The sequence below is a fragment of the Lineus longissimus genome, chromosome 7 (genome assembly GCF_910592395.1).
Source record: "Lineus longissimus chromosome 7, tnLinLong1.2, whole genome shotgun sequence".
In the NCBI taxonomy this organism is placed as follows: domain Eukaryota; kingdom Metazoa; phylum Nemertea; class Pilidiophora; order Heteronemertea; family Lineidae; genus Lineus; species Lineus longissimus.
Window position 1 is genome coordinate 2,576,344 of NC_088314.1, and position 25,755 is coordinate 2,602,098.

Below are 25,755 nucleotides of genomic sequence, written 5' to 3' on the forward strand. Positions count from 1 at the left end.
GCTGTTGCCGTTTTGGATTTAGCCAAAAATAAGTTGGGAGTTTTATCGCTGAAAGGTGTTGGCATTGTGATTCGTTCATGTGCAGGCAGAAAATGGAGACGTGATGCAAATGACATATGGTACGGTACCACTGCAGTTGTTGGAGCCGCTGTCATTGTGGGAGCGCACAAGATGTTGGAAACAACAATTCTTTGAGAAGAAAAGTCCTGGTTCAGCATTACACTGTATCGCAGGGTAATCTTAGCCATTCACTGTATTCTTCCTAAGACTTCCGGCAGAAGTCACTTCAGTTGGCACGACGTAATTCTTATGGTTTCTTAATCCAAGTTCCCTTTCACTGCAAACAGTCAATTCATCAATTATTGACAAGCGACTTGAAACTGACATCGGTAAATATTCATTATCAGGTATTATTGGATAATGTTATTGGGAATTTTATGATATTGTAATAAATATACTGAATAATGCATGAGCTGTTCGGTTAATTAGATTTACTGGTATATTGGTGTATTTGCCTCAACACTTGGGGGAATTCTAGCTGTGACTGACTTGCAGAAAACCGAATTTTCAAACTTTTTGTTTTGGCGGATTACAAATTTTTTTCAGTTTTCCCAGTCAAGAAGTATATGTTTGTGATTTTCATTTCGTGAATCTCGCTACTTTGCAAAATCCACTAAACTAAGATGCCAGCCAAAATTTGTAGGTTTACAGAGTCAGTATACCCCATCATACTATCAGGATGACCAGTGTGAGTTTTGGCCCATTTGCACCAGCTGTACTTCAGAGCGGGAAATCAGCCATTACAGTTTGTTGGTCAACCAATAGTAACCATAGATTTCATCAAGCCAATCTCTCGCCATCCAGTTTACAATGATTTTCCACATTTTCGGTTCTCATGTTTATTGCCAAGATCAATGTTCGGCTTTTCTGTCTTGCACGGCCCCATGGGATTGTATCGCCATGAATACAACATTGTAAATTTGGCGATATTATTCTGAAGATTATGCGTCTTTTAACAAGAAGCTGTAAAGGCTGAAAAGAAATCTGATCCTGTGTGAGATGGGGATGGAAAGCTTTTGGCTCATTCAAATTGGATGAAATGTTTTTGAAATATCACATGGAGTTTTGAAACAGTTTTTTATATATCTTTATTAAATGGCTTTGAAAATTAGTTTTGAATCATCCTTCATCGTTTTAGGCAGTTATGATATCGTAATCACCTACTGCACAAAATTTCCTAACGAGGAAATAATTTGATCATGCAACTGAGTAACGACAATAATTACTCCAATCGTGAAATTATCATGTCGACATCATCCTCAGGAATTGATCAGAAAAAACAATTGTGAAGTCACCGTCGTGAACGGTATGCTAACTGGTCCAATTAGCATCAGAGTTTGAACAAGAAGTTAAACTAAAGTAGCGTTTTTGATGACCTCATACAGTGTGGATGTTCTCATTAGCTGTTACAAGCAGTTTTTGCATTGTAGCTTTCAATTTTAACTTTTAAAATGTAAAGTTATCTGAATTTAGGGATCATCTTGACAGAGGTAACTGAATGAAACATGGTACATTTGGCCACTACCGCCCTTTACACAGGTACACCCTGTATCATCTTATTCTGACCATTTTCTTCTCCCTATCGAATCTACATTGGAAGTGTCAGAATGTCCAATTTTCAGTTTTGCCCATTTGGAGATAATCCTGATGGTATGAGGCATTAGGCTAGCCTGCTAATGGCTAAAATGCATAAATAATAAAGGAGAAAGTAAAATCATGTATGTATGCGTCACTTTTGATTTATCGCTCTATACATTTAGATAATTAGATTCCTCGTCCCTACTGGAACGTGGCTGGCCATTAAAACTTTTTAAAACATGCATTTTACCATCAAAGAACTCATCCTCAGCTTTCCTGATGGTTTTGGCCTTGATCAAGATTTCCTCTGTGATCGATTATAGCAAAATTGTCCTTGGTGAATGCGGCGGTAGAGCTTCCTGCGAGTTCACTCAGAAGAAGAGCTTAACGCAGCCTTTGTGTGCTTCGGATCCTGAATATCGCGCTAAATGCCAAGGTCTGCCGTTATAGAGAGATATAGGACCGCACTCGACAAGACTGATCATATGTCAGAAGGAACATGTCCTTAATGAAACCAAACACTCCCTTGTTTGCCAGATCATCTAGGCTTTCCAAGATCACAGGTTCCTACCGTATGTTACCATGGAAACGTGAAAAACTAATACTCCGGAGGTCAGACATACCGGAAAATGCCAACATCCGGTGTTTGTGTGCACAAGTCGTAGCAAGCATCCAGATCGGCAACAAAAACTGACATGCTTTGAAAATTGGATAATTGGTTCAGCTTGGAGTCCGAGCTGATTGCCGGAACTGATGGAGAGTGTGTCCGTCTCCTTTGGACGCCTCAACAATATTGCCTCCTTATCCTTACTTTGTAGTCGTCGAGGACGGGTATCGCTAGAGCCTGATTGGGTGATGAGAATCTTTGATGAGACTTAACCGTTGGAGTATTGAGAAATCATGCCTCTGGTGGGGCAAAGGACTGGTCTCTACAGTAGCTCGAGCCGTTTGTTTCGGATGGAAAGCACGTAATGAAATATTGACTCTGTAGAGGTGATTCAAGAGAACTGCCAATTGCAGTTATTGACCATTTGAAAACAATTTTTTGATAATTGCTAATGGCATACTGGGACACTTCATCTGAGAGCAAACAAAATTACTGGCATTCTGACTATAGGTAACAATACAAGGGTTTTAATATATCAAGTCCTTCGGAAGATGATCAGATGTAAAAACCTTACTGATCAAGATGAATAACTGGCATGGTTGTTGGAATGTTTGCTTCTCTTTTCTGAGCATGCATCGGGAACTCTCTGTCTACCACTGATAGCAATGTTGTCACTATGACTATGCACTATGTATACTGGATGTTTATCTACTTTCAAAATTGAAATAAATACACCACATAGTCTCTCAAAGGACAATGAATTTTGATTAACTGGTTGGCAATGAATTTTTAATTAATTTCTGTCTACACGTTTTTTAGGAGGCGTCATTATCCTGTTGGAGCATTCCAAATTGCTATTCTTTCGAGTTACGAAGAGACCATGGTTACAGCAGGCCTGCCGAAGCATTTTAGTCGGGAGGGGGGGGGGGGGGGGGAGAATGCCATAAAGGCCAAACCCTTACCCACTCCAGCATGGCCCTAGGCAGGTCTCCTTCCAGAGCAACTTAGAAGAATTCTATAAGCATGACGGCCACTGCTGGTTGTTCCCAGTTTTGCTAAGTTTCTGGTCTGATCGTTGTGCGCTGATCAGCGGAGAAGTGAAAACTCGAGATGAGATCACCACAATAGAATCCATTACGTCCATAAAGGTTATGTACTCGAGAGTCACCGATCTAGGATCAATTGGTACGAAGAAGTCGATACAAGGGCCTTTCCAAAACATGACCTCATGACCATCAAACTATGTGGTGTACTGCCAACCCATTGTCGATCCAAATTGAACATGTTGAAAGGCATTGAACGATTATGTACATCGTATCTCCGGTTTCTTAAAACCAGTCTTTGATTGGTTAGTCTTGAGTACACCCCAAGATCATCTCGCTGACAGACATCACCTGTTTGATCTCGTAATGAATCGAACAAAGGCGAACAAAATTGACGACAGGTGAAACCCGGCAATGTCTTGTGCCCTGGAGCATGAGCAGACGATCATGCTTTGGTGTTTAAAGATGGTGGGGAAGAGTTTTATATTTCTTATTCCATTTGCATTCTATTCTATTCATATTCCATAGGTTGTTAAATGTTCTGTTGAATGAATAAGCCTTGCTTCAACAGACTTGATTTCTTTCCTTGGCCTACAAGGAACGGCTATTGATGATTAGTCGATGATGTACGACATCCAGTGAGCTTTTGACCTTTATATCAACAATACCTACAATAATCTAGAATATGTCTGTCTGTAGCAACATGATCTCTCTTGTTGAGAATATGACATGATATGTTGTTGTTGATGATGATCTTTTCTCGATGTGAGCAATGGAAATACCCCATACATTGATGCCATTTCTGATATCTCAAAGCAAAAGTACAGATAGCTTGGTTTGATTGAATGTTTGAGGAAACTTCTGCTCTAAGGAGTTGGTCAGAGACTTATGGCACAATTGACTGTCACAATGATAGGCCTCATTATAGAGACATATTGTTTGGGTATCCAGAAGCCGCACATTGAGTGGTCACTATAGAGCTTGGCCTGTGAACTACAAAGGAACAACCAGACTAGGGTTTGAACCCACAACCCTTAACAGAGTACATCCCCAGGTTTTGCTTGTCTTTTGAAGTTCATGAGACAACGTTGGTAATGACAATTTGTAACCACGATAAATGAGAAACGCCTCGTCCCAAATGATCCATATGCATCTTGCGAACAAATCATCCGGCGGCAAGTGAACGCTAATCTCGAGTGAATCTAATCTAGAAATAGATTCGTCAGGCGAGATTAAGCCTTCGGGGCATTCTCAGAATGCAACGAAGCAACCGTTTTGAAAATTAAGATAATCGAAAAGACGTTGGTCTTCGCTTGGCATGAGGAAATGCCACTTTCGCTTAGTATTAGTACTAGAAATGAACTACACTTTGCCAATTATGAAAGTAAAACATAGAACTGTAAGCCAAGAGATGTCTTTGACAGTTTTATTTCAGTTTCATGAAATTCTCTTTTTTGTGACCATACATTTTCGTGATTATCTGTAGTTCATGACTGCCCATAGCAGACAATGACAGTATGACCAACAAAATTTTTGAGTACAATGTACCTTCAAAAGTTGTCCAAAGTGCTAGCTGGTGTAACATGTAATTGGTTATGTCACTTGTGTGCATATGAGTGCCTAGATAATTTTATTATTTAAACTCACTTTTACATTATGGATACCCTTGAGATTATGAAATTCAGTTAGATTTCAAGAAATACCATTAGTTGAGGCTGAGGGAATTGCAAATTGTTGTCAAATTGATTTAGAATTCAAACCTCCAGTGTACGCATGTAATGCATGCCAAAAAAATATTGTAGTGTTGACTTTCTTGTTGGGGGAAGTTATGCTTTCCATTGAGAATTGCTGCTCGAAATTGTAAAAGTTTTTGCTTTGAATATCGAGGATTGAGTTGGGCCGCCGACACTCATCATGTCCTTTCTCAAATCAATACGAAGTACTCATTAATCAGGCTTTTGCCTGTTCCCTACCCCTTTGAAGTTCGTTCTGGGGGGAAATGTGGCAATATAATTATAGCAGAAGATGCGAACCTCCCAGCTTCATCAGCTTAAAAGGCCCTCATCTGTTGATCCTTGCGCGGTTTGCCAAGGGAGATCAGCTTATCCCCACATTTATGTACCAATATTTACTGTAACACCTTCGTATATATTCTGTAATAAGATTTATTCTCGGAGGGCAATGCCATCAAGAATGCAATCTCGGTACCTAATTGCCCTGGTTTGAGTCGGCATTATGGAAGCTGGATGGATGTTTAGGGCAAAAGAGAGCTGTCGAAGTGATGTGAAAAAGAGCTGCAGTTAGTGTAAGTGCATTGAGGATGGTTGAAGGGGTTTTGATTTGACCTAATTTTCAAGGTGACAGAGGTCAATTAACGGCAGTATTCGTCATTCCTTGCCGTTTCATCTTTCCAATCCCTCTCTGATAGATCACTCAAGTCTTTCATCTTCGATGCAAAACATACTTTTTCTGCTGCAACAGGGCTCGGCTCGTTCAGCAGTTAATAAATCAACCGAGAAGATAGCGATCACGTTCAAAGGACTTGAAAAGAAAGACAGCGTGAATTTGAATGATTTCGGTGTCACGTTTTAAGATTTGTGAGGCTGATTGAGTGTCATTGGAAAATTTCATGCAACCTGCGACTAATATATGTGACCCGCTCTACCAAAACTAGGCGCTTGTCGCATCTGAACTTGACAGGTTGATACGGACTTGTTGTTCATTTCCCTATTGTAGACCTTTTGTGAAATGTGACCAAATCAGTTTGTAATAGATTTCACAAAAGGCCTACAATAGGGAAATGAACAACAAGTCTGTATCAACCTGTCGAGTTCAGATGCGACAAGCGCCTAGTTTTGGTGAAGCGAGTCACATATTCCCTTAAGAATAATACTCCCCAAGTGTAGAGCTAATGCTGAAGTAGAAGAAGCTGCTTAAGTCTATTGAAAGCTGGTTGCTCTGAGAACATTGCTTCAAGTGCCTTCTTCTGGAGAGCTTGATTTCTCTTGTGTGCTGAGTCTCTACCACACCTAATAAATTGGATATACCTTCAAAGAAGCGGTCATAACAGTTGAAAAGAGCGGAAACCTTCTCATAGTATATATTCAATAGATCCTAACGATTGCTCCAAGGACCCGCACACACCTACTCAGATCAGCGCGTGATTTGTCCCTTGTGACCAACGTCCTTGGTTCTCTTCTTCCTGATGAATCAAGGAACCAATCATGTCATGGGCCACCATCAAGGTGTTGGCAATGTGTGATGAAGCATCAGAGTAGCTGCTTCGCTGGGTGTGCGGTTGGGCCAGCTTTTATAGCTTGTCCATCAAATTTGTCTTTGTGCTCATCGTATGTTGTAAGTGCGACATGATGGATCTTAGGGTTGCTGAAACTTACAGCTTGCATCTATTCACATCAAATAGCTATAGGCCCCCAGCTGATCGTCTTTTGGTGGAGAAATAATTGTCAATATATCAAGACAGTGAAACAATGAAACAGCCTATAAAGTTATTAGGAAAGTTCTTAATTGTCACTCCAAATTGACGCATTTAGCTAGGCAATACAGGCAATGGAATTAGTGGTAATCGAGTCCTGTATCAATGATAATTGGGCTGGATAATAACTGCATATAGAAGAAATACAATGCTATGGACAAGAGCTGGGCAATTTGGTACAATTTCATCATTGGGATAAATTGGAATTTCTCTTGCTGGTACCATTTCTTCGTAATAGGTGTGGCATTAGGTTTCACTGTTGCGTGAAATGCGGGCATATTAGATGTCGATCCATTCATTATTTTTCAGACTAGATTGTGAGCGGTGAAGCCATATAAGAGGCAAAATTGATGCAGAAGTAAATGAAATGTCTCGAGTAACAGTTAAAGACCTAAACTGTGACTGTGACAAAAAAAACGGGCACCGAGAGGACAGGTGTTAACTGTCGATAACGTCACTACCTTGATTTTCAATTTATTATGCATAACAAAGGAGTTTACATATGACTTCCTCTCTGATCGATGAGGTTTTTAATACGAATCTGACAAGGAATTTGGAGAAAAAGTTCCATCATCCACAAAATTCACGTCCGGGCAATAGAAATTTCCTGTATTCCTTAACCAAAGAATCTCTCTAACGAGAGATCGACTGACATGTCAACACGACATGCAGGCTTGGAAAACACGGTGTAGTTAGAATGCGCAGGGCATGCATTCATGTCTGGGCAATTAAAGTGATCCACCACAGAACCCCCAAGATGAAGAGCAACAGTCATGTGCATTCCCACACCAAATCATTTTCATCATCATTTCGCTCCGGAGTGAAATGAATTTTCGCATCATTAGATTTTGTCTGGCGTCGCCTCTCATCGCTAATGGTGCTAATTACACCTTTGGCTGTAGTTTTATCTTTTGATGTGGTATGCTGCAGTGAGACAATGTGAGCATCAGAATGCAGGTAGATGGTGCGTCTTTCAGGAGCCAGAGAACGCAGGAAGATGGCGTGTCTTTTTGACTGAGGACAATATTCTACTAGACTGAGCTTCTTTCTTGCTTGATCTGTTGAAGGCTTTCAAGGTCATTTAACTTGGATTTTGGAGCCCTGCAGACAAGAGTGACCTGTGATAATCATCGATGCAGTGAGTGATAAAAGGTAGAAGATCGTTCTGCTGCTGCGGAAAATGGTCTCTTGAGGCTGCAGTAGAGTGATTCTCGTTGCAGCACCAGCAATGACCACTGCAAAGACAGCAATTTATCACATGTCACTGCGACAAAACCTGCCTGTCTGTGGGGTGCTAGCTGAGCATCATTCTTAGGTTTGTGGCAGTGTGCATGAAGTTTTACAAAAACTGACATGTTGTGTATCTGTCAGCTCTCAGAACGTCCAAGCCGATGAGTGGAAGCAGTGGGTCATGCATATTTCAATGTTCATCGTCCGTCAAGCAAATCAGTCAACATGGGATTTAACGTTGCCATTAGTATCTGCTGTGAATCCGTGACAAGGCCATTGACCTCACGATCTGCCAGTGACCAGTCCCCTGGGTTTGTTCCAGCCATGGGTTCATGTCCTTGAGAACTCTTCCATGAATTATTACCAACCAGGCGTCAGGGTGTCTCAATCCTAATCGTCAAAGATTTAGGTTAAAGTCCTGAGGTGAATACCAAGCATCAAGCCAGTAGCATTTAAACAATTCTCAGTTTACCAGTGTGAGACACATATGTTGTAATGAACATGAAAAGCCCTGTGGTGTTTGACACTTAGTATGTCAGTGTCAGGAATCGGTTTGACACATTTGCCTCCCAATTTTACCAGTTCTTGAAGCCTCTGCCCATTAGCGTCACTGATGTTGACATTTACACTTCTGGAGTATGGCAAAGGAGTCTAGAGCAATAGTGATGCATATGTCAACTGAAGGAAGGAACTTCTAGGGCTTTCCTGTTGAGTCAGGTCTACTGCAAGATGTGGGGAATCCTTTAAGATATGTGCTTTATTCATCATTGTTTTATCCCTGAGTTGCGTTTAATGCAACAGAAAGTGGGTAAATCTCCGGCACTGATAAGCTCTTCGGTTGTCATATTGTCATGGCTCCGTCATAGGTGGCAGCGACGAAAATAGCTCGTTTGTGCAACGGCTGATAATCCATCAGTTCACTTCTGTCACAATGGGTTGAGAAGTGCTTGTCAGCTTGCATCAAATCTGCTCTCTCTTGCAAATGTTGTAACCAATACTCCATATTGATCTTTGGTCCATGTCGGTGTACGGTAACCGTGTCTGGTATAATGAGCCGGTCAGGATATTGGACTTGTTATGCATGCTCGTCGGCGCAAAGGAAACTCTACACCAGAACTGCTTTCATCTTTTAAAAAGGAGAGGTGAATGAACTGTCAGAAATAAGCTGGGCAGCTTTGGTTTAGAATTGGAACAAGGTAACTAATTGGAACTCGGTTGAACTTGTTGACTGTCAGAGATCAAGAAGGCCTCTGATTTCAGCCCTAAAATAGTTGTGGTTGTTTCGTTTTTCTTCAACTTTATTCTATAAATAGGAAGAAAAGACACTTGGGAGGAAATGTTCTGAAGAAAAGTGCCATGGTTGTCAGTGGTCATATTGGTGGACCAGTTTCACTGTTTCCTGATTTTTCTGCAAAAAGACGTTTTTTGGGTTCAATATAAACAAATACATGATGCACTGTGACACCGCCAGGTTAAACAAACCAGCTCCTGGACCTTGATTAATGTGTTGGGTGCATGCAAGAGTGAAGATCAGGAATCAAATATCCTTTCCACCGTGTCATATTGTCGCTGGGCTGTGCTCTCTTGAGGCGGTCGGTTTCATTTTTAGCTCACCTCTTAGCAGAGGTGAGCTTATCCCATACCGTGGCGTCCGTCGTCCGTCGTCGTCGTCGTCGTCGTCGTCGTCGTCGTCGTCGTCGTCGTCGTCGTCGTCGTCGTCGTCGTCGTCGGGCACGTTTCGTAACTGTTAGAGCTATTGAGTTGAAACTTGGTAGACATGTACCCTTATGTAATGACACCTTGGAGACCAAGTTTCGGTCCGATTCGTTTCATGGTTTGGCCACCAGGGGGCCAAACGTTAAAAGTGAAAATATGCAATATCTCCCTTAATAGTAGTCAGGAAATTTTGAAAAAAATATGGTAGGTACTTCTAGCAAAGGTGCATCATATATCCTCCGGGTTTTTGATTTGACCTCCTTTTCAAGGTCACAGAGGTCAAATGGTGTAAATTGGCCGTTAGGATGTAACGATGGCACGTTTCTAAACTGCAATGACTATTGATACCAAATTTGGTACACATTTACCCCTTAGTCAGGTGATCTCAGGGACCGAAGTTTGGTCCAATATGATTCACCACTTGACCACCAGGGGGCAAAATCCAAAAACCTTAAAAATGTGATTATTCCTTAACTTCTTGCCCGATTGCCACCAATTTGATATCATGGGTACATCTAACCACCATACAGTATATGTCACACAGGTTTTTAATTTGACCTTCTTGTCAAGGTCACAGAGGTCAAATGGCGTAAATTGGCTGTCAGGCCGTAACTATGGCACGTTTCTTAACTGCAATGACTATTGATCACAAATTAAGTACACATGTACCCCTTGGTCAGGTGATCTCAGGTACTGAAGTTTGGTGCGATCTGATTTGCCGTTTGGCCTCCAGGGAGGGGGCCAAATCCTAAATTCTTCAAAATGCCATTATTCCTAGTAATGACTTGCCCGATTGGCACCAATTTTATATCATAGGTACATCTAATTCTAACAACCATTCAATGTGTCACCCGGGTCTTCTTTAATTTGACCTACTTTTCAAGGTCACAGAGGTCGAATGTACTGTAAATTGGCCATTTTGGGGAAATTGTAATTGCTTGGACCTACATCAAACCTAACACTACATGACACAATACCATGCTCTTTATCCATCTTTCCTCCACATGAGGTGAGCACAATGGCCCTGGCCATTTCATTCTGCATGAGAGGGTGACATGGCAGGATCGTCACCAATATTGCCTGCTGGTTGTTGGTTTATTGTTTACTTATTGGCACTCAACCTTGAGCAAGCAATTGCATGGAAACACTATTTCCCCAAGCGCTACAACTGATCATCTTTCAGTCGAAGATGCTTACCATCATTATAATGGACCAAGGAAAGCCAGAGTATTTGCAGTAATCACCTCATCCAGATTTTACAACTCCCAGCGGACATTTAAGACTATTCATTGTAAATGTACCATACTCATGCTTTTATAGTGAGAGATACAGTGGATAATTTCAGCTTAACTATAGCCCCTTTTTGCATGTTCTGCCTCATTCTGTGAGAAACTGGCATTATATCACTTGGAAGTAACTATCACTCCCTGAAGATACATCACTTTCCTCAAATCATCTTTATTACCAATAAGCTCACAGGGAGAAGGAGAGCTGTCCCACAACCTGTTGATTGTTCTGATGGCGCTTATGGTCGCCAGGGGGGGACTTAATCATGGGTAATAGGCCATTGTGGACAAAACAGAACAGAGTCATTACTTGAGGTGACATTGCATTAGACTACGCTTCTTGCTCATCGTAAATAGTTTGTTTGCTGAGGGCCCTTTTGTGTTAGTGGTTGTTATGATGGATGGAGCAAATGTGCTGGTGACGTCTTTACAGTAATGATGTAACAGTAGATTCTACGTTCTAGAGTGTGCTGTCACCATCAACTATGCTTGATGTTAACCTTAGTGTACCCCCTCCCCAAATGATCCTGTAATTTGATTGTGTGCGGACAACTTCCCGTACATATCAGCCATGATGGCCTGCTAGATTAGTCACATAGGGCCACGGGGATTATAGTCGCACCGAAATGCAATTTTGATAATACATTTATGAGCTCGATTAGCTTGCCGTCCCCGAGGTAGCAGGGGAGTTTGTTTGTAGTTTGGTTTACGATGTTGGAATATGTTATAGAATAGCGACACAGTGTCATGCAGGGTTTTGGCTGAGTCGAATGCAAACGCAACATCACAAAACAGGACCTGAGACACGGCAAACTATTCATTAGAGTAATTAGAATTAATGCATTAGGAAGCCGCCGCATGAACGAGGCCAGAGTGCTGTGTTGTTGCGTGACTGGTAAGATTTCCTCGGCACGTATAAAGCAAGTTAAAGACCCAGAATGATTGCAGAATATATATGGAGAGCCGCAGCAATGATTAGGATGATTTAAAGGCTGTTTTTATGAGGTCTGTCATGCATGTTATCCTTTCATTCGAGAGACCGGTTGGAAGTAAAAATGGGACAACTGGACGTTTTTGATAAAATGCCATTTTTTAAAATGTACAAGGTAGTTTATTACTTAAGTTTCCTTATATGGAAGTTGATCTCACATTATTGTTAATAATCCTCTTTTAGATTACTTCTGTCGCTCCCCAAGCCTTATTCTTGCTGTGTCTAGATATCCTGAGCTTTGCAGAACTGAAATACAGAATTATCACTGCCGCCAGTACCTTCTGAGAGAAAAAACAATATCGAGAGCAGAATATGGAGTTAAGCTACTTGTGAGGCAGGTGTTTCTTGTTGACGCCTTTATGACACTCCCTCAAAGAGTCTCGCTTATCATATTGCAAAGATTGTCTTCAAATGGTTCTTGGTTCTGATGTTGTAATTTGGGTTTGTTCAGTTTTGAAGAATATGGGCGATGTTTCTGTAGTTTTTTATTGCTATATTCCTTTTGTGCAATGTGTGGTAAAGATAAAGGAGTTCTCACCTTTGAGACAAAGCTAGGTATAACAATAATGTTAACCAAACAGACTGGATTTCAGGTAAATGGATACATGTACCGTGCTGTCTTTCAAGTCTTTAACTTTGGGAAGAGGCACAAATGAAGGGGAAAAGACCAAGCTTAAGACCTTCTGCCTCAGACTATGAGCTAAAAGAATCAGACCATCGCTGTGGCTGATGCTGATGTCATCAGGCCACAGCACAGAGGCAGTGCCAACAGCACTCTTGGCCCTAGTCTATGTGGCCCATGAGCCTGCTTTTTAAATCACTGGAATGAGACCACGCTCCCTGTCCTTTCTGCCCTTCATAATGAGTTCAATCTCCAGCCACCAGACCATTCTACCCAGTTGTGTTGTTGATGATCCCTGCCAGTAGTCAGTTTCAGGCCGTGCTGATCCACAGAGATCCCTGATCTCCTAGTTGCGCTCTGCCATCCATGCTGCCCACCTATGGTGCTGCATCCCTGATCAAGATTGTACTGCCTGCTAGCTGTGCCCAAGATCACGACCACCAAACCACGCTGCCCGCTTTTTGTGTTGTGGATGGTCCGTGCCCTGTGCCATGAGGCTGGTCGGTCACCAGACCGTACTGCCTGCTAATGTGCCCGAGATCACGAGCCTGATCTCTTAGCCGCCCAACCATGCTACCCACCGGTGGTGTTGATAAATGCCACCGAATGATATGTTAGTAAATAGCCGTATGATGATTGATCTGTCGCTGCGAGTGGTAGCTTCATCACCTCGGTGGATTTGTGCTGGGCTAATGGCCACGCAATACGCCAATCTTCAACAGACTGTGCAAAAAAGGCTATAAGCTTTGGCACAATGGGATAGTTATTATCATCATATCAGCAGAAAGGTCAGAAAACTATGCTTATTTTGATTAAGAGATGCGACAAAGTGATGTTATTTTCTGCAAAAAGTGTAAAAAAGCCTAAGCTTTATGGCACAATGCGACATGGTGATTGTTATCATGGATACCAAAAAGAAAAAAAAATGCTATTACTGGTGGGAAAATGGATGCAAGTGTGTAAAGTGACTCCATGGGGATTGCAGTTTTTCTCCAAAGCTGTCTATTCGGTACAGGTTTGAGAATGACAGGGACATTGTTTTGTTCTTCCAGTATTCTGCACAATGGTGTTGGAAACAGCTTCTATGATTACTTATGGGCAAATTAATACACCTTGCAAATGTTGTCTAAAAAATACTTCTTCTACCAATCTACAAATGTACTTTAAGCACAATATGGTTCATCATAATGGTAACCCAAGTAATTTCTCACAAAAGTACAATGAGAACCATGATGAGGTTATTAAATGGGAGAGGAAATTACCAGGATCTGTGTGGATCATTTGAAGCAGGAAAGGAAGCTAAACCTCATCTATCTTGGTACAAGCCAATGATAATCTCTTTGCTCTAACTATATAGTCTTACCAAATCTTGCAGCCTGTAAACGTCATTGGACGCAGTTGGCCTAATAAGTGGCACCACCAGGGGTCTTTTCTGCGTTCAGCTGAGAGCAAGACATCTGTTAGCACCTAGATAAGTCTAGACCATCACAGTCCGTCGGACGTCGATCCGCACTTCAGCCAAGATTGTAAAGGATAAAAGTATCATTTACAACCTTACGAAGATCCCAATGATCGGCTCTATTTACATTTAGACAAGATTGCCTATTGGCTCGAGCCGTGTTGAGAGAAGGGACATGGAGTATGATGTTGTCAGGAACCAAAGGACGAAGATAGTCGTGATGAGAATTAAGTACCAGAGGAAATTGGCACTGATCATCGGATGGACAATTAATCTATGCGGTATCATGTCCAGGATTTTCCGTCCATATGGATAGTTTTAATGAAAGCAGGAGTGGTTGGCAATACAGTATAAACTGCTTCTTCTGTTTCTGTGTTTGGTGGGGCAATTCACTACTGTTTCTGTTTCACTAAAAGCAACCCTAGAAAATCGTCAGAATATCATCAAATGTCTGCTATACCTGCTCAAAGAATCAATATTGGTTGCTTTACATGTACATTTACAAAGCATTAGACTCTGTAATCAGTCTTTTCTCTATTTGTCAATAGTTGGTAATGGCAAAACGTCATCTGTTCTCGAAAACCAATCCCAAAAAATTGTCAGAATATCATCAGACGTCTGCCATACCTGCTGAAAGAAATCAATGGATGACTGATTGGATTCCTGCTTTCCCGACATTTCCTGCTCTGCCTTTCAATACCTTCCTGGCTATTACGAATACCGCAAAGCAATCGCCAAATTTAAAAACAGTTCCAAGTCAGCTAGGGCATAGACTGATATGCAGATTCTACTTTGGGACACATTAGAGCTTTTGGCCAAGTTAGATGCGCTGATTAAAAACCTTGCACACTGCATGTCTGTTTCTGACGCTGCAATCGGAAAATATGAGAATTATTTTTTCCTCTTTTTTAATTAGCTGATCTTCTCTGACAGCTCTAATCATGTAAGAGTACACTTCGTTTCACCACAATATGGCCAATTCATCCTGACATTTACGTTTACATATGCATGTACTGTACATGTGTATCAGCAGCAGTGTAAAAGCCTCGCCATATGAATATTTATTTTGACTGCCTTTAGCATCCATCATTGCTCTCATTTTCCATTCATTTCTTGCTCAGTAGGCCAAGTCATCCACACACAGATGCTATCAGAGGCGACTTCCTGGTCGACATCCTGGGCAGCTAACGGACATAATGTCGCTGCCATGTCCCCGAGGCCAGAGATAATAGCACATCTTACCCATGATTAGAGACACAGGTGGTCGGTCATTTGTACGGATTGGTGGTCGGGGATCGACCAACACGGCCAAGTTTGTACATGGGCAGAATGTGAAGCAGAAAGCAATGCCATGGATTCAAAACGTTATAGTGAAAGGGTGCTATGGTTGATCCATCAGCTCTAAACACTTTTCCCGCCGGGTTCCATCACATTCCCGACACTGTCCAGTCACCTTCCCGAAGTTTTCCTGTCACTATTCCCAGCATGTTCCGTCACCTTCCCAACCTTTTTCTCTTCATCCTCCCGAGATATTCCTGTTGCACAGTGCAAAAATGCACTGCAACAGATTACTGCAACAGAGTACTCAGCCAATCTCTCAACCACTTCACCGCCAACAAAACCAATCCCAGCCCAAATTTTGTCTCAATTAAACTCGAACGAAATGGTCTAGGTTAAGAAAATATGATGAGCAATACGCTCCAACTATGAAAATATTAGTTCAATCGGGAATGATAATGTGTGTTGATCATTGATAATTAAGTATAGAATTGGATCAATGGGAATATCTGGCCTTGAGGACAGCAACCATGGCAATGGTAGACTAGATGTCTGATGGTATGGTGAAGGCTCTCCCTCACTCTTCTGGAATGGGTATCAGAGCCCGATCGAGCTGTTTCCTGGTGATCAGCCTGCCTCTGTCTCTACCCATCATGTATGGCCCAGCTTGGTCAACAGCCAACCCCTTGCTCAACCTGTGCCAGCATCGCCAAATGTAAAAGGGATTGACAATCCTAGCCCAACACCCCCAAAAATAAAGGTTTCAGTTTCAGTTTATAAGTTTGAAAGTGACATTTGAGGTTATCATCAAACTTTACACTTGATAAGCTTGCCTATCCTGAAACCTTCAAGCATCCCAAGTGTATCAGTGGCAGAGCTTCTTCCTCATTGCCCCAAGTGTGGTATTGATTCCTGCTACAGGAAGCATTATCACAACAGGAGTGCATAAAAACAGGGCAGTATTGAACAGTTGAGCAGCTCAAACTCAGGAGTAATAGATGAAGAGGAATAAACTTATCAGTGAAACAAGCCACAAAATGGTGCCAGTTATGTGAAAATCCCAATCCATATCACCTCACATTGCAAATCAATTCCTATAATCCATGATTTGATTACCAAGAGCCTTCAGATGGAAAAAAGCATGAATGAGCATCACAACATCATTGAATCTCATGTGGCGCATCATTTTTACCATCTGTAATCAATTATATCCCATTACATTACATCCTGAGCCTTGCACTTTCAGTTCTATAGGCAATGAAGGTGATTTCCGTTATAAAATGTTAACTTTTTAGTCGATGGGAGTTAATATTATTGCACACTGTATGAAAATTGAGCTTTGGGATATTCAGATGAATAGATTTCCAATTGATGATGTCAGTCAATAAAGTAGAAAGTATCTTTTATTGACCTTTCCTTCACTCTTCAAACATTTCCACAAGTTCTGAAAGATCTATTTTCAAATTCAGATTGATTCTTTTGAAGTCTCTCCTACATGTAATGCAGCCTTTATATAGCTAGCATTAGATTTTAGCAATATTTTCCACGGATTTTAACTTTGCTTTTCAAACAGTTTTAAGCCTTTGAAAGTAATACCCCACTATCTTTATGGTAACGCACCTTGCTCAAAGCTCCAGCATTACTTACCTTGGATTTTATCCCTTTGTAGAGTTTTTTCCACCCCCACAACTCCATTTAATCAGAGTTCACATGCCTGGCTGATCAAGGGCATTTGGCAGAAAAGGGTTCTCACAACTCTCAGTGATTATTCAGTAATATTCTGTAGGAAAAGATACCCATGTTTGATTGAGGCTTTCTGAACAGTTATGATCATGGTACTTTTATGCCTTAGATGTTCACAAACCCTTCATATCTTCTCACTGCAAACTAGCAGCATCGCAAGTCTGTCCCCAAGAAGAGTTCCACCTTGGTCAGATCAATAAGCATATCACTTGACATGCAACATCTTTCCGATGCTTCCTGCTATGGCGAGAGAAGATCACATGCGGTCTTGAGGGGATCTCATTGGTGTCCAGCTAGTCTTTACCATTAGATGATTAGGGGTTTAGGTTTTATCGGATTTATCTATCATATCATTGTCGACACGTATGTACACGTTGTCCACATTTACATGAAGGAAGGAGAGCTCACCTAGAAAAAGTTGTGTTTGCATTTTGTGTTGGTTTCTTTGGCTGGGGATGGTAGTGTCTTCAGGTGCTTGATCAACTGGCCATGGTTTTCCCACCACCAGCTTGGGAATACAGGCTGTTTAAGAATATGTTGTTGAAGGGAATACAACTAACACTGTGGGAAAAAGGTGTGTCTGGTTGATTTCAGATAGTTCTTGCTTTATATGCATATGTTTGATATTCTTTCTGAATAAACATGAAAAGGGAGGATTAAATGTCATATCGAGATTTCCATGTTGTTTCTGTGTTTCTTTCAAACAATAAACAAATCAAACATGTTTGCCTTTTCGCTACAGATGACTCCTAATGTGGCTCAGGTGTGTGAGTGTCACGTATGGTGGTGAAGGGACTACCTGACATTCAATGCTTCTTGTATTGAACTCGCTTTCTCTACATGTCCTTGTTAAAACATTCAGAACTCAAAAGCAAGCAGATTTCTTTTTCTAATCGCATGATTTTCTTCAATTTGCTGTCAAATCTTCTTGTGTTGCTGATGGCCCTAGAGCTATACAGATGTAACGAAATTGGATAAGGCGGCACTGCTTTGGGTATGAAATGAGATAACGTAGAGCAAACATGAGATTTGATACCAGATATTTTGTTATGGTATAAGGATTGGAACACTACCTTGTGTCTTCTAAGAACATTTTAACCCCTTGATGTGGGTACCAGAGGAGTGGCGTGTTCCAGTGTTCTCAACGTTATGATCAAGTAGATTCCTTGTAATGCTGCAGTTGTTTGCAACCTTGATCTTGTCCAGTTGCTTCATTCATTGAATGAGGTGTAATCTTCCTCCCTGGTGCCTGTTTAGGGGAAAACAAAAGACCCCATCCTGATTGACAGAAGCTTGTGATGAACGCTTCCTCTAGACTAAGGCCAAATATGGAGTCACTTTGCCAACAACTCCAGTTCATGGGTGACTGAAGTGGCAGAAAATAAACTCGTCCCAGCTCGGCGGAGAAACCCTCTGAAGGAGAATAACTCTCTGCAGAATGAACTCAGACTCAAAATGGACAAAGAAGTTGGTCCCTTGCTCGCTTATGCTTGGTCGTCTGTTTGGTATTTTCGAAAAACTGTGACAGACGCAGGTGCCATATGTCATCAAACAATGCCCAAGAGATGGCGAAATGATCATAAGTACTTTTTTCCTGATCGGAAGTGTCAGTTTTGTCTTGGCCATTTGACTGGGATTGCAGAGCTGTAGGGATTACAGTGCTGGATGAGAAAACTGACATGTCATGTTGGTCTGGTTTAGCTTTGATTACAGCCAGCTGGGGCCGGCCAGGTTGACAGATCATAAAACGGTTTTCCCTTTCTTCTGATTTGAATGCCTCAAACCTACCAAAGTTATATATGTTTTTTTGCGCAACTGCAAGTTGGTTAAGATTTCACGTTTCAATGAAAAGAGATCTGGCCCAGTTTAAAACTGAAATCACCTACTTTGGGTTAACTTTAAAACTTTGCTTGACGTAGTTTTCACGGTGTTCGGGGAGTATGCCTGTGTCACCAAGAAAGATCTCTCCCCTAATCTCTTCCCCGATATAACATACAGCATCAGAACCTTAAAGAAACACATTGGTTATGCTCCTGAATGGGCTTTTTACTGAATAGCTTACAACAAAGACAATATTTCTTTTCAAACATGGCAGCAAGAATGCGACGAAATCTACATCGACGACCCTGGCTTATCATTGTCGTTCAGGAGATTAACTCCACACCCTAAGATGCCATTTTTAAAAAACGTAATCCTCTGCAGCTTCTTATGCACGAGGTGAAAGGGGATTGAGTTCGACTAATCTTTGGCTATGCCTGGCAGGATCGAAGGTGTGGTGACATGTGTCTTTGTTGTTGCAGCAAAAACCTCTATATATTAATTGGATGGGTCGTCTGATGAGATGAGATTGGGTAGATTTGTCATTGCTGCAAATGACGCTGTGTGGAAAGCCGTATCGAATGTAAAAATGCTGTGGAACATCCTTTACCGACATCTTTTACCTAGTGTGAAGGAGAAATGACGTGTTCTGATATTTCTGATCCTATCAAGAAATCTACTCCAAATCTTTCAAAACATTAACTAAACATTATGAGGGAATCACATTGTGTACATGTATACATGCTTCGTGCATTGACAAACTTCACACACTCGATTTACACATCACAATCCCCTCTCACATTGGGACATGGTAATGTAGTAACTGGGCACAGAGGTGTGAATAATCGTGTTACGTCAAAGAACAACTTGAAAGCGAGATCTGTGTTGGGTCTCATGAGTTGGATAATGGAGTAAATCTACTTGGATTGCAGTATGGAGAGGTCACATGATTAGACAAGGATGACAGAGGAAATGGTGTTACAGTGGAACCTCCCTTAGCGGTCACCTCTCTATTAGGGACAACCTCTCTATTAAGGACACTAGTTTTGGTCCTAAATTGGTACTTTCCATTCAATTTGACCTCTCTAATCAGGACACTTCTCTATTAAGGACAGCATTTGTCAGTCCCGTGGGTGTCCTTAATAGAGAGGTTCTACTGTACTATTGATAGTGTAGAGCTGTTAAGAGTGTCGCAGTGGTGAGACCAATGTTTCTAATTAAACGCTTGTCATCTTGGTTCGACCCCGATCTCTCTTGACAACGTCAGGGTCTCCAGCTTCCACCTCCACCTTGTTGAGAGAAAAAAACGTGCCCTACATTTACCTTCTTCAGAGACAAAAGGTGCCCTACCTTAGACATTCTTGAGAGAAAAAGGTGCCTTAGTGTTTCACCTTCTACTTAGGAACCTAATCCCATGTTATTTCTAGACATACCAAATCTCATTTTATCATGGGGTCAGATGGCAGATTTGGTATCTTTTGTGCCTCGCATTTTCACGCACCCTCTACAAAAACCATCTCAAGTTTCCTTCTCCATAAAAAGTCACATGATTACAAGCGTGAATTAGCAGACGCATCGTTTGTTTGGATGTCTTGATTTAGCCGTTGACATTTCAGCATGAATGAAGGTAATGTGCTCTGATTGGATTAGCTTAATCTCCCGATCATGTGTTGTTTGATGATAGGCACTCCCTCGTATATTAGCACGCATTTAGAACATCTTCCTCTTGGTTTTCTGTGGTGATGGAGGTCCAGGAAGGATGGCTAAGAGATGCTCTTGTCTTTTGTCAACTTTCTATATACCAAGTTCCTGTTTGCTGTCTGTCTATCAAGAAGTGTCCAACACCCTTGACCTCTATTCTTGGGCAATGCCCGATATCACAGAAAGGAACCCTTTAAGACAAAATGAGGGAAAGCAAGCCCTTCCACTGTGTCCTATTCACAATGAAATTACTATGGCAGGGTTAGCTTTCACCATTTAACATATACATTGTGATGCTGCCGTACCAAGCTGAGAAACCTTGGCTCACAAAAAAGATAAATGAACTGACTTCCTCTTCATTTCATGCACTGTATCAGACGTGCAATCTAGCACAAAACCACCCCTGCATGTTGCCATGCAGAAAAACCCAAAACTTCTGTAGCTTCAATTACAATCAGGCAAGGGAATGTCATCTTCAAACAGAGATTGACAGCTTTTTATTAGACCCAGCGCCAGCGGCATCAGCTAATTACAGAACATAACGATTTTTACATGTGTACAAGTCAATTTCAAGTTAATTTTCACTGCAAAGGTAAAGTTTATGCCAATTTAAAAACCTATATTCATTAACAGTTGTCTTTGGGTCTTTATTCCCCACAGATAACATATGGAGATCCAAATTGCCAGAGAATCAGTTAAGAAATTAAATTTCGTGTGTTTCCATGGTAACGGAACAAAATCATGATTTCTTGTGTTAATCAAGGTTTATTCCAGGATCTGAATAGACAAGAAATGAAACATCTCAACAGGTGACAAAGTCCCAATGGTGTGCCGTTCAAAATTGTGAAACATTTTGACAAAAATTTGAAAATGCTAGCCTTTGGTATTGCCGTAGCTGTTTTGAAATTTATCAAATAAGGTAGTGAAATTATGAAATTGTCTTGGGGTTGTCAGAGAGAAAACTTGATGATTACAATGTATTTATAGCAACTTTAAACTTTTGCGTTCATGTGGTTAAATGAAATGTTTCTTTTGGTTAAGTTTAGTGCCCTGATGACATGGAAATAAATCTGATTCAAAACCATATTTTGATAAATTTTCCTTCAAGTTTTGCAGGGCAATTTATTATAAATGAAGGCAAAATAATCAAATCAGTAAAATAAGTTGCATCACTGAAGAAGCATACAAGATGAAAATCTTTTTGAATCAGAGCGTTGCTTTATCAAGACATTTGGTGAAAAGTTCAACCGGAAATGATGTCCTTACAAGAAATTGCATGACAAGCAGCGCAACAGGTTCATTACCCATGATGCTCTCCTGTCTTTTATCGCAGAGAGATCAGGTGAAAATAGACGCATCCAAGGTCACATGGCCCTGTGATTTCTCCGTGATTATCTGTTTTATAGCGATGAGGTTATTGGTATTGCTATGACGATTGGTTATAAAAGACAAATGTTGAAGTTTTCATACCCGCTACATCGATTCTATTGATTTGAATCATGTGTAACAAAGGACCTGACCTTCTGTGAGGGGTGGAGATCTTTCATATTTTTCCGTTCCGAGGAAAAAATCATTAAATGTTGTGTTTTTCTTGTTATCAGTCACTTAGATCTGATTATAGACCAGGTGTGGGCAAGGAATCAATTCACGCCAATTAAAGGGTATATCCCATAAATAGCTTTGGGGTGTTTAGAATGTCTCACCTACAACGCATATGAAAACTATCGCTGTGTTCTGTCTGGGATGGCCGGTTCCTCTGCAGCCCTGACTAGAAAACTATCACTCTTCTGACCCAGTCCAGTATTTAAACTAGGTTGAATGCTTGATAAGATATATTCGGACAGTTACGTCACAATTTTCCATCTCCTGGTGTGCTTGTACCCGTCAGATAATCAAACCCTAAATCTCTGCAGACCACATCTGTTGGTCTCATATCCCCTGATGAGATGACATTCCCCGACCCTCCACAATAACGGTTGTTTCATCTGCGTAAACGTTGAGAGTGAGTAGCAAGCGATTGTATTCATTACAGCATCACTTAGTTGGAGATCGTGTCTTGGTTGGCAATGGAGGTCGTAAAAAATCATCCTCAGTAATGGTACTTTAAGATTGAGCAATCCAATTACCAGTTTTATGTATCAGAAAGAAGTTCTTCATGACGTAAACGCCGCCACTATATATTGGCCTTAGAGTCTCAAGTGAAGCCACAGATCAACACAAAGGTGATGATGTCGAAATGTCATGACCTTATCGTTCTAACCTTGTGTCCACTGGTGAAAAAGTGAACTGCACTCGCTCTACCAGTGACACATTTATCCTGTCCTAAGCTTACGGCAAACACTCTGAGCTCCGGTCCCAGCTCGGGAGTTATCCAGTGATTGGACGGCCGGCGGCCTTCAGAATTCTCGTTATGATCAGCCTCCTAATGATCCACTGGGTGATTAGAAGATTAGTGAGTGATCGATGGGTATTTACCGACTGCTGCTGAACTGATTCTTTACTCGGAGAGCTTGTTCAGGTATTGCCTTTACAGACCAGTTTAACAGCCACCGTGTACGATGCATGCTGTAACCCTCGAGTTCTTGCCGTAAAACAGGATGATGTTTACCCATCATCATCATGTCCGGCAGCCATGCGGTCATTGGGGCAGCTCTGGGCTGTTGACAAAGCGGCACCACGCGGTTCTATCTTCAGCAAGGCAGATAAGGTCTCTGGTGTTTCGTCCAGTCCAGCCCTTCATATCTCCATCCAAATTCTATTTTTTGGTTGGTTGCCCTGGATGATGGTGTTTGCTAGTGTTCCCTTGTTGGCCAACCTCCTGAAAAAGTTACAATCGTTCATCAATAGAACCTCCAAGTAACGCAGGCAATCTGTGCCTCATACAAATTTCTCAGCCGTAGGATCAGTTTTATTGTAGTTCTAACAGGCAGGCTAAGTGACTGATATGCTACTTCAATAGCTGGCAATGAATGAGCTGATAGCTACCTCAGTGGCTATCAGGACAACGCAGACACAACATTAGAATAGATGATATTTCCGTTGTAGTTGTCCAGAGTATGCTAAGTGCTTGCTAGCGTACTTTTTAATGGGCTAGAGGTTCTTCTCGTGGCCATCAGAAAAAAGGTGTTTTTGTTGCAGTTGTAGCAAACTCCGCTAACTGCTCGATAGACTACGTCAGTGGTTGACAATGGCTACTGATGGTCACTCTTGCATCTATCAAGATCTATTCATGAGAGATGTTTTTCACATCTTAGAAGGGGGCCTGCCAACTCGCCCTAAATCCCCCTATGATAAAAGGAATCTATATCTATAATTCTGGCCAATTTTTGGCCTGTCCTGGCCGCAGGAACCAAGAAAGGACTACTCTCCACTTCCTTCTCTTAAACCAAGAAACTGACGGAACATCCTCCCTGCTTGAATCCTGCAACCAGCTGGTAGCTGATGGCTATGGCTATGGCTGCGCCATTCATAATGTGTTTACCTACCCAGTCAGTGGTTGCCATTTTTCTGCTGCCAGTATCAACTTTGTTAATGAGACGTCAATTTATCTGATAAGTGGGGAGTGAGGTGGTGGTAGTGATAGTCTCACTAAACGAACAAGCACTGGAGATGGTTCAAACCAACATTTAACAAAGATGGGTGCAGTGTGATAGTGTTATAGTGCCAACCAACAAGGGTCCTAGAGATTGTGGGTTCAGATCCCTGTTATAGATAACCTGGGAGTGTGGTGGGTGTAGTGTGGTACCATGGTGGCGAAAACTTGGACCCTGGTGGTTGTGATGGGTTTCTTGAACAGTCTGATTACCTCCGGAAAGATTCATTTTGCTTGCAGGGCTGTCCCAACTGACAATGATATTCTGGCCTGCCTACCCTTTCCTTAGCTGAAGTCCTTATCCCGTATCTTTGCTTGTATTTTGCAGCAACAGACCATGACAATCCAAAGTCTTGAGGAGCAGTTACGAACGGGCCACGATGCAAACTCTTCACCTCGCTACCAGATGGCGTCAGAGGACACAGAGGTCGTACGACAAGAGAATGAAAAGAACGGAAAAGAAATCATAATTTTGCGAAAGACCGTTGAAGAATTGGAACTGCGGGTCGACACGCAGAAACAGACGCTTACTGCTCGTGATGAAAGTATCAAAAAGCTTTTAGAAATGCTCCAGAGTAAAGGTTTAGCTGTGCAAATGATCGAAGATGACCAGGTGGAATTAGAAAAGTCGAAAATGAAAATTTTTGAAGACGAGAAGCAGATTCGGCAACTGGAGGGAATACTTGATCAGAGGGACCGTGAGATTAGCAATTTAAAACAGGTAAGGGAATTGAAGTGTTTTTCATGTTTTGAATTTTTCTTTCGATTCCACATGGATGAGCGGAAGATGTCTGGTTTGAGATTCATTGGGCTTGGTCACACTAGAATGCCAAGAATTATACTGAATATCGCATGGGTGGAACCAAACAGTCGGCCAAAACCAAAGTGATGAGACCTGCATGCTCTGGTACCAAAATCTGATGATCTCTTGTTGTCTTAGGGGGATGGTTCCACTGTAATCCTTTCCACAGGCTGTATATTATCATCAGCTTGTCTGTTACAGCAACCATTTCTCTGAAGTGTTCGCCTGTTCTTGAATGTCATCTCTCTCTTTTATTCCTCTCAGCGAAAGTCAGTCATGAATGTAAGATGTTTGTTTGACCTCTTGATTTGTCTTCAGTTTTTGGATTCATTTTTATGGGGTTTTTTTATGTCTTGTTTTTAAATTCTTGTTTGAAGACTGTGTGCAGATATAGGTGATATCCTAATAAATTTAGATTTATTGGTTTAATTGGTGATATTCTAATAAATTTAGATTTATTGGTTTTACTGGTGATAGATTTATTGGTTTTATTGTCTTATTTTAATTTTATCTACTTGGTCCTTTTCTCCTTCTTTGGTGCACAATTACTGTTTCATCTCCGACACTTCAATTTCTCTTAGCTAGTTTCACTTTCAAACCTATTATTGTTGTTAATCATAGCTTAGTTTAGTTACATTTTTATGAGAGAAAGTTACATTTCGGATCGAGGAGTCTGACATTTTCCAAGATTTATCGGTGAAAAATACATGAATTTAAACTTCGTGAGTAAAGATCA

At 41.3% G+C, this 25,755-nt stretch overlaps 1 protein-coding gene across 4 annotated transcripts in view; it reads left to right on the forward strand.

Annotated features, from left to right (window-relative positions):
- LOC135490735 (ELKS/Rab6-interacting/CAST family member 1-like) overlaps window positions 1-25,755 on the forward strand; it is a 50,344-nt gene that overhangs the window by 7,260 nt on the left and 17,329 nt on the right. For 3 of the 4 annotated variants that reach the window (XM_064776151.1, XM_064776152.1, XM_064776155.1), the window contains exons 2-3: window positions 24,546-24,938; window positions 25,284-25,301. In XM_064776151.1, coding sequence (XP_064632221.1) covers window positions 24,546-24,938; window positions 25,284-25,301 — 411 coding nt within the window. The remainder of the gene's footprint in view (window positions 1-24,545; window positions 24,939-25,283; window positions 25,302-25,755) is intronic. The other variant, XM_064776154.1, reaches the window with a different exon arrangement.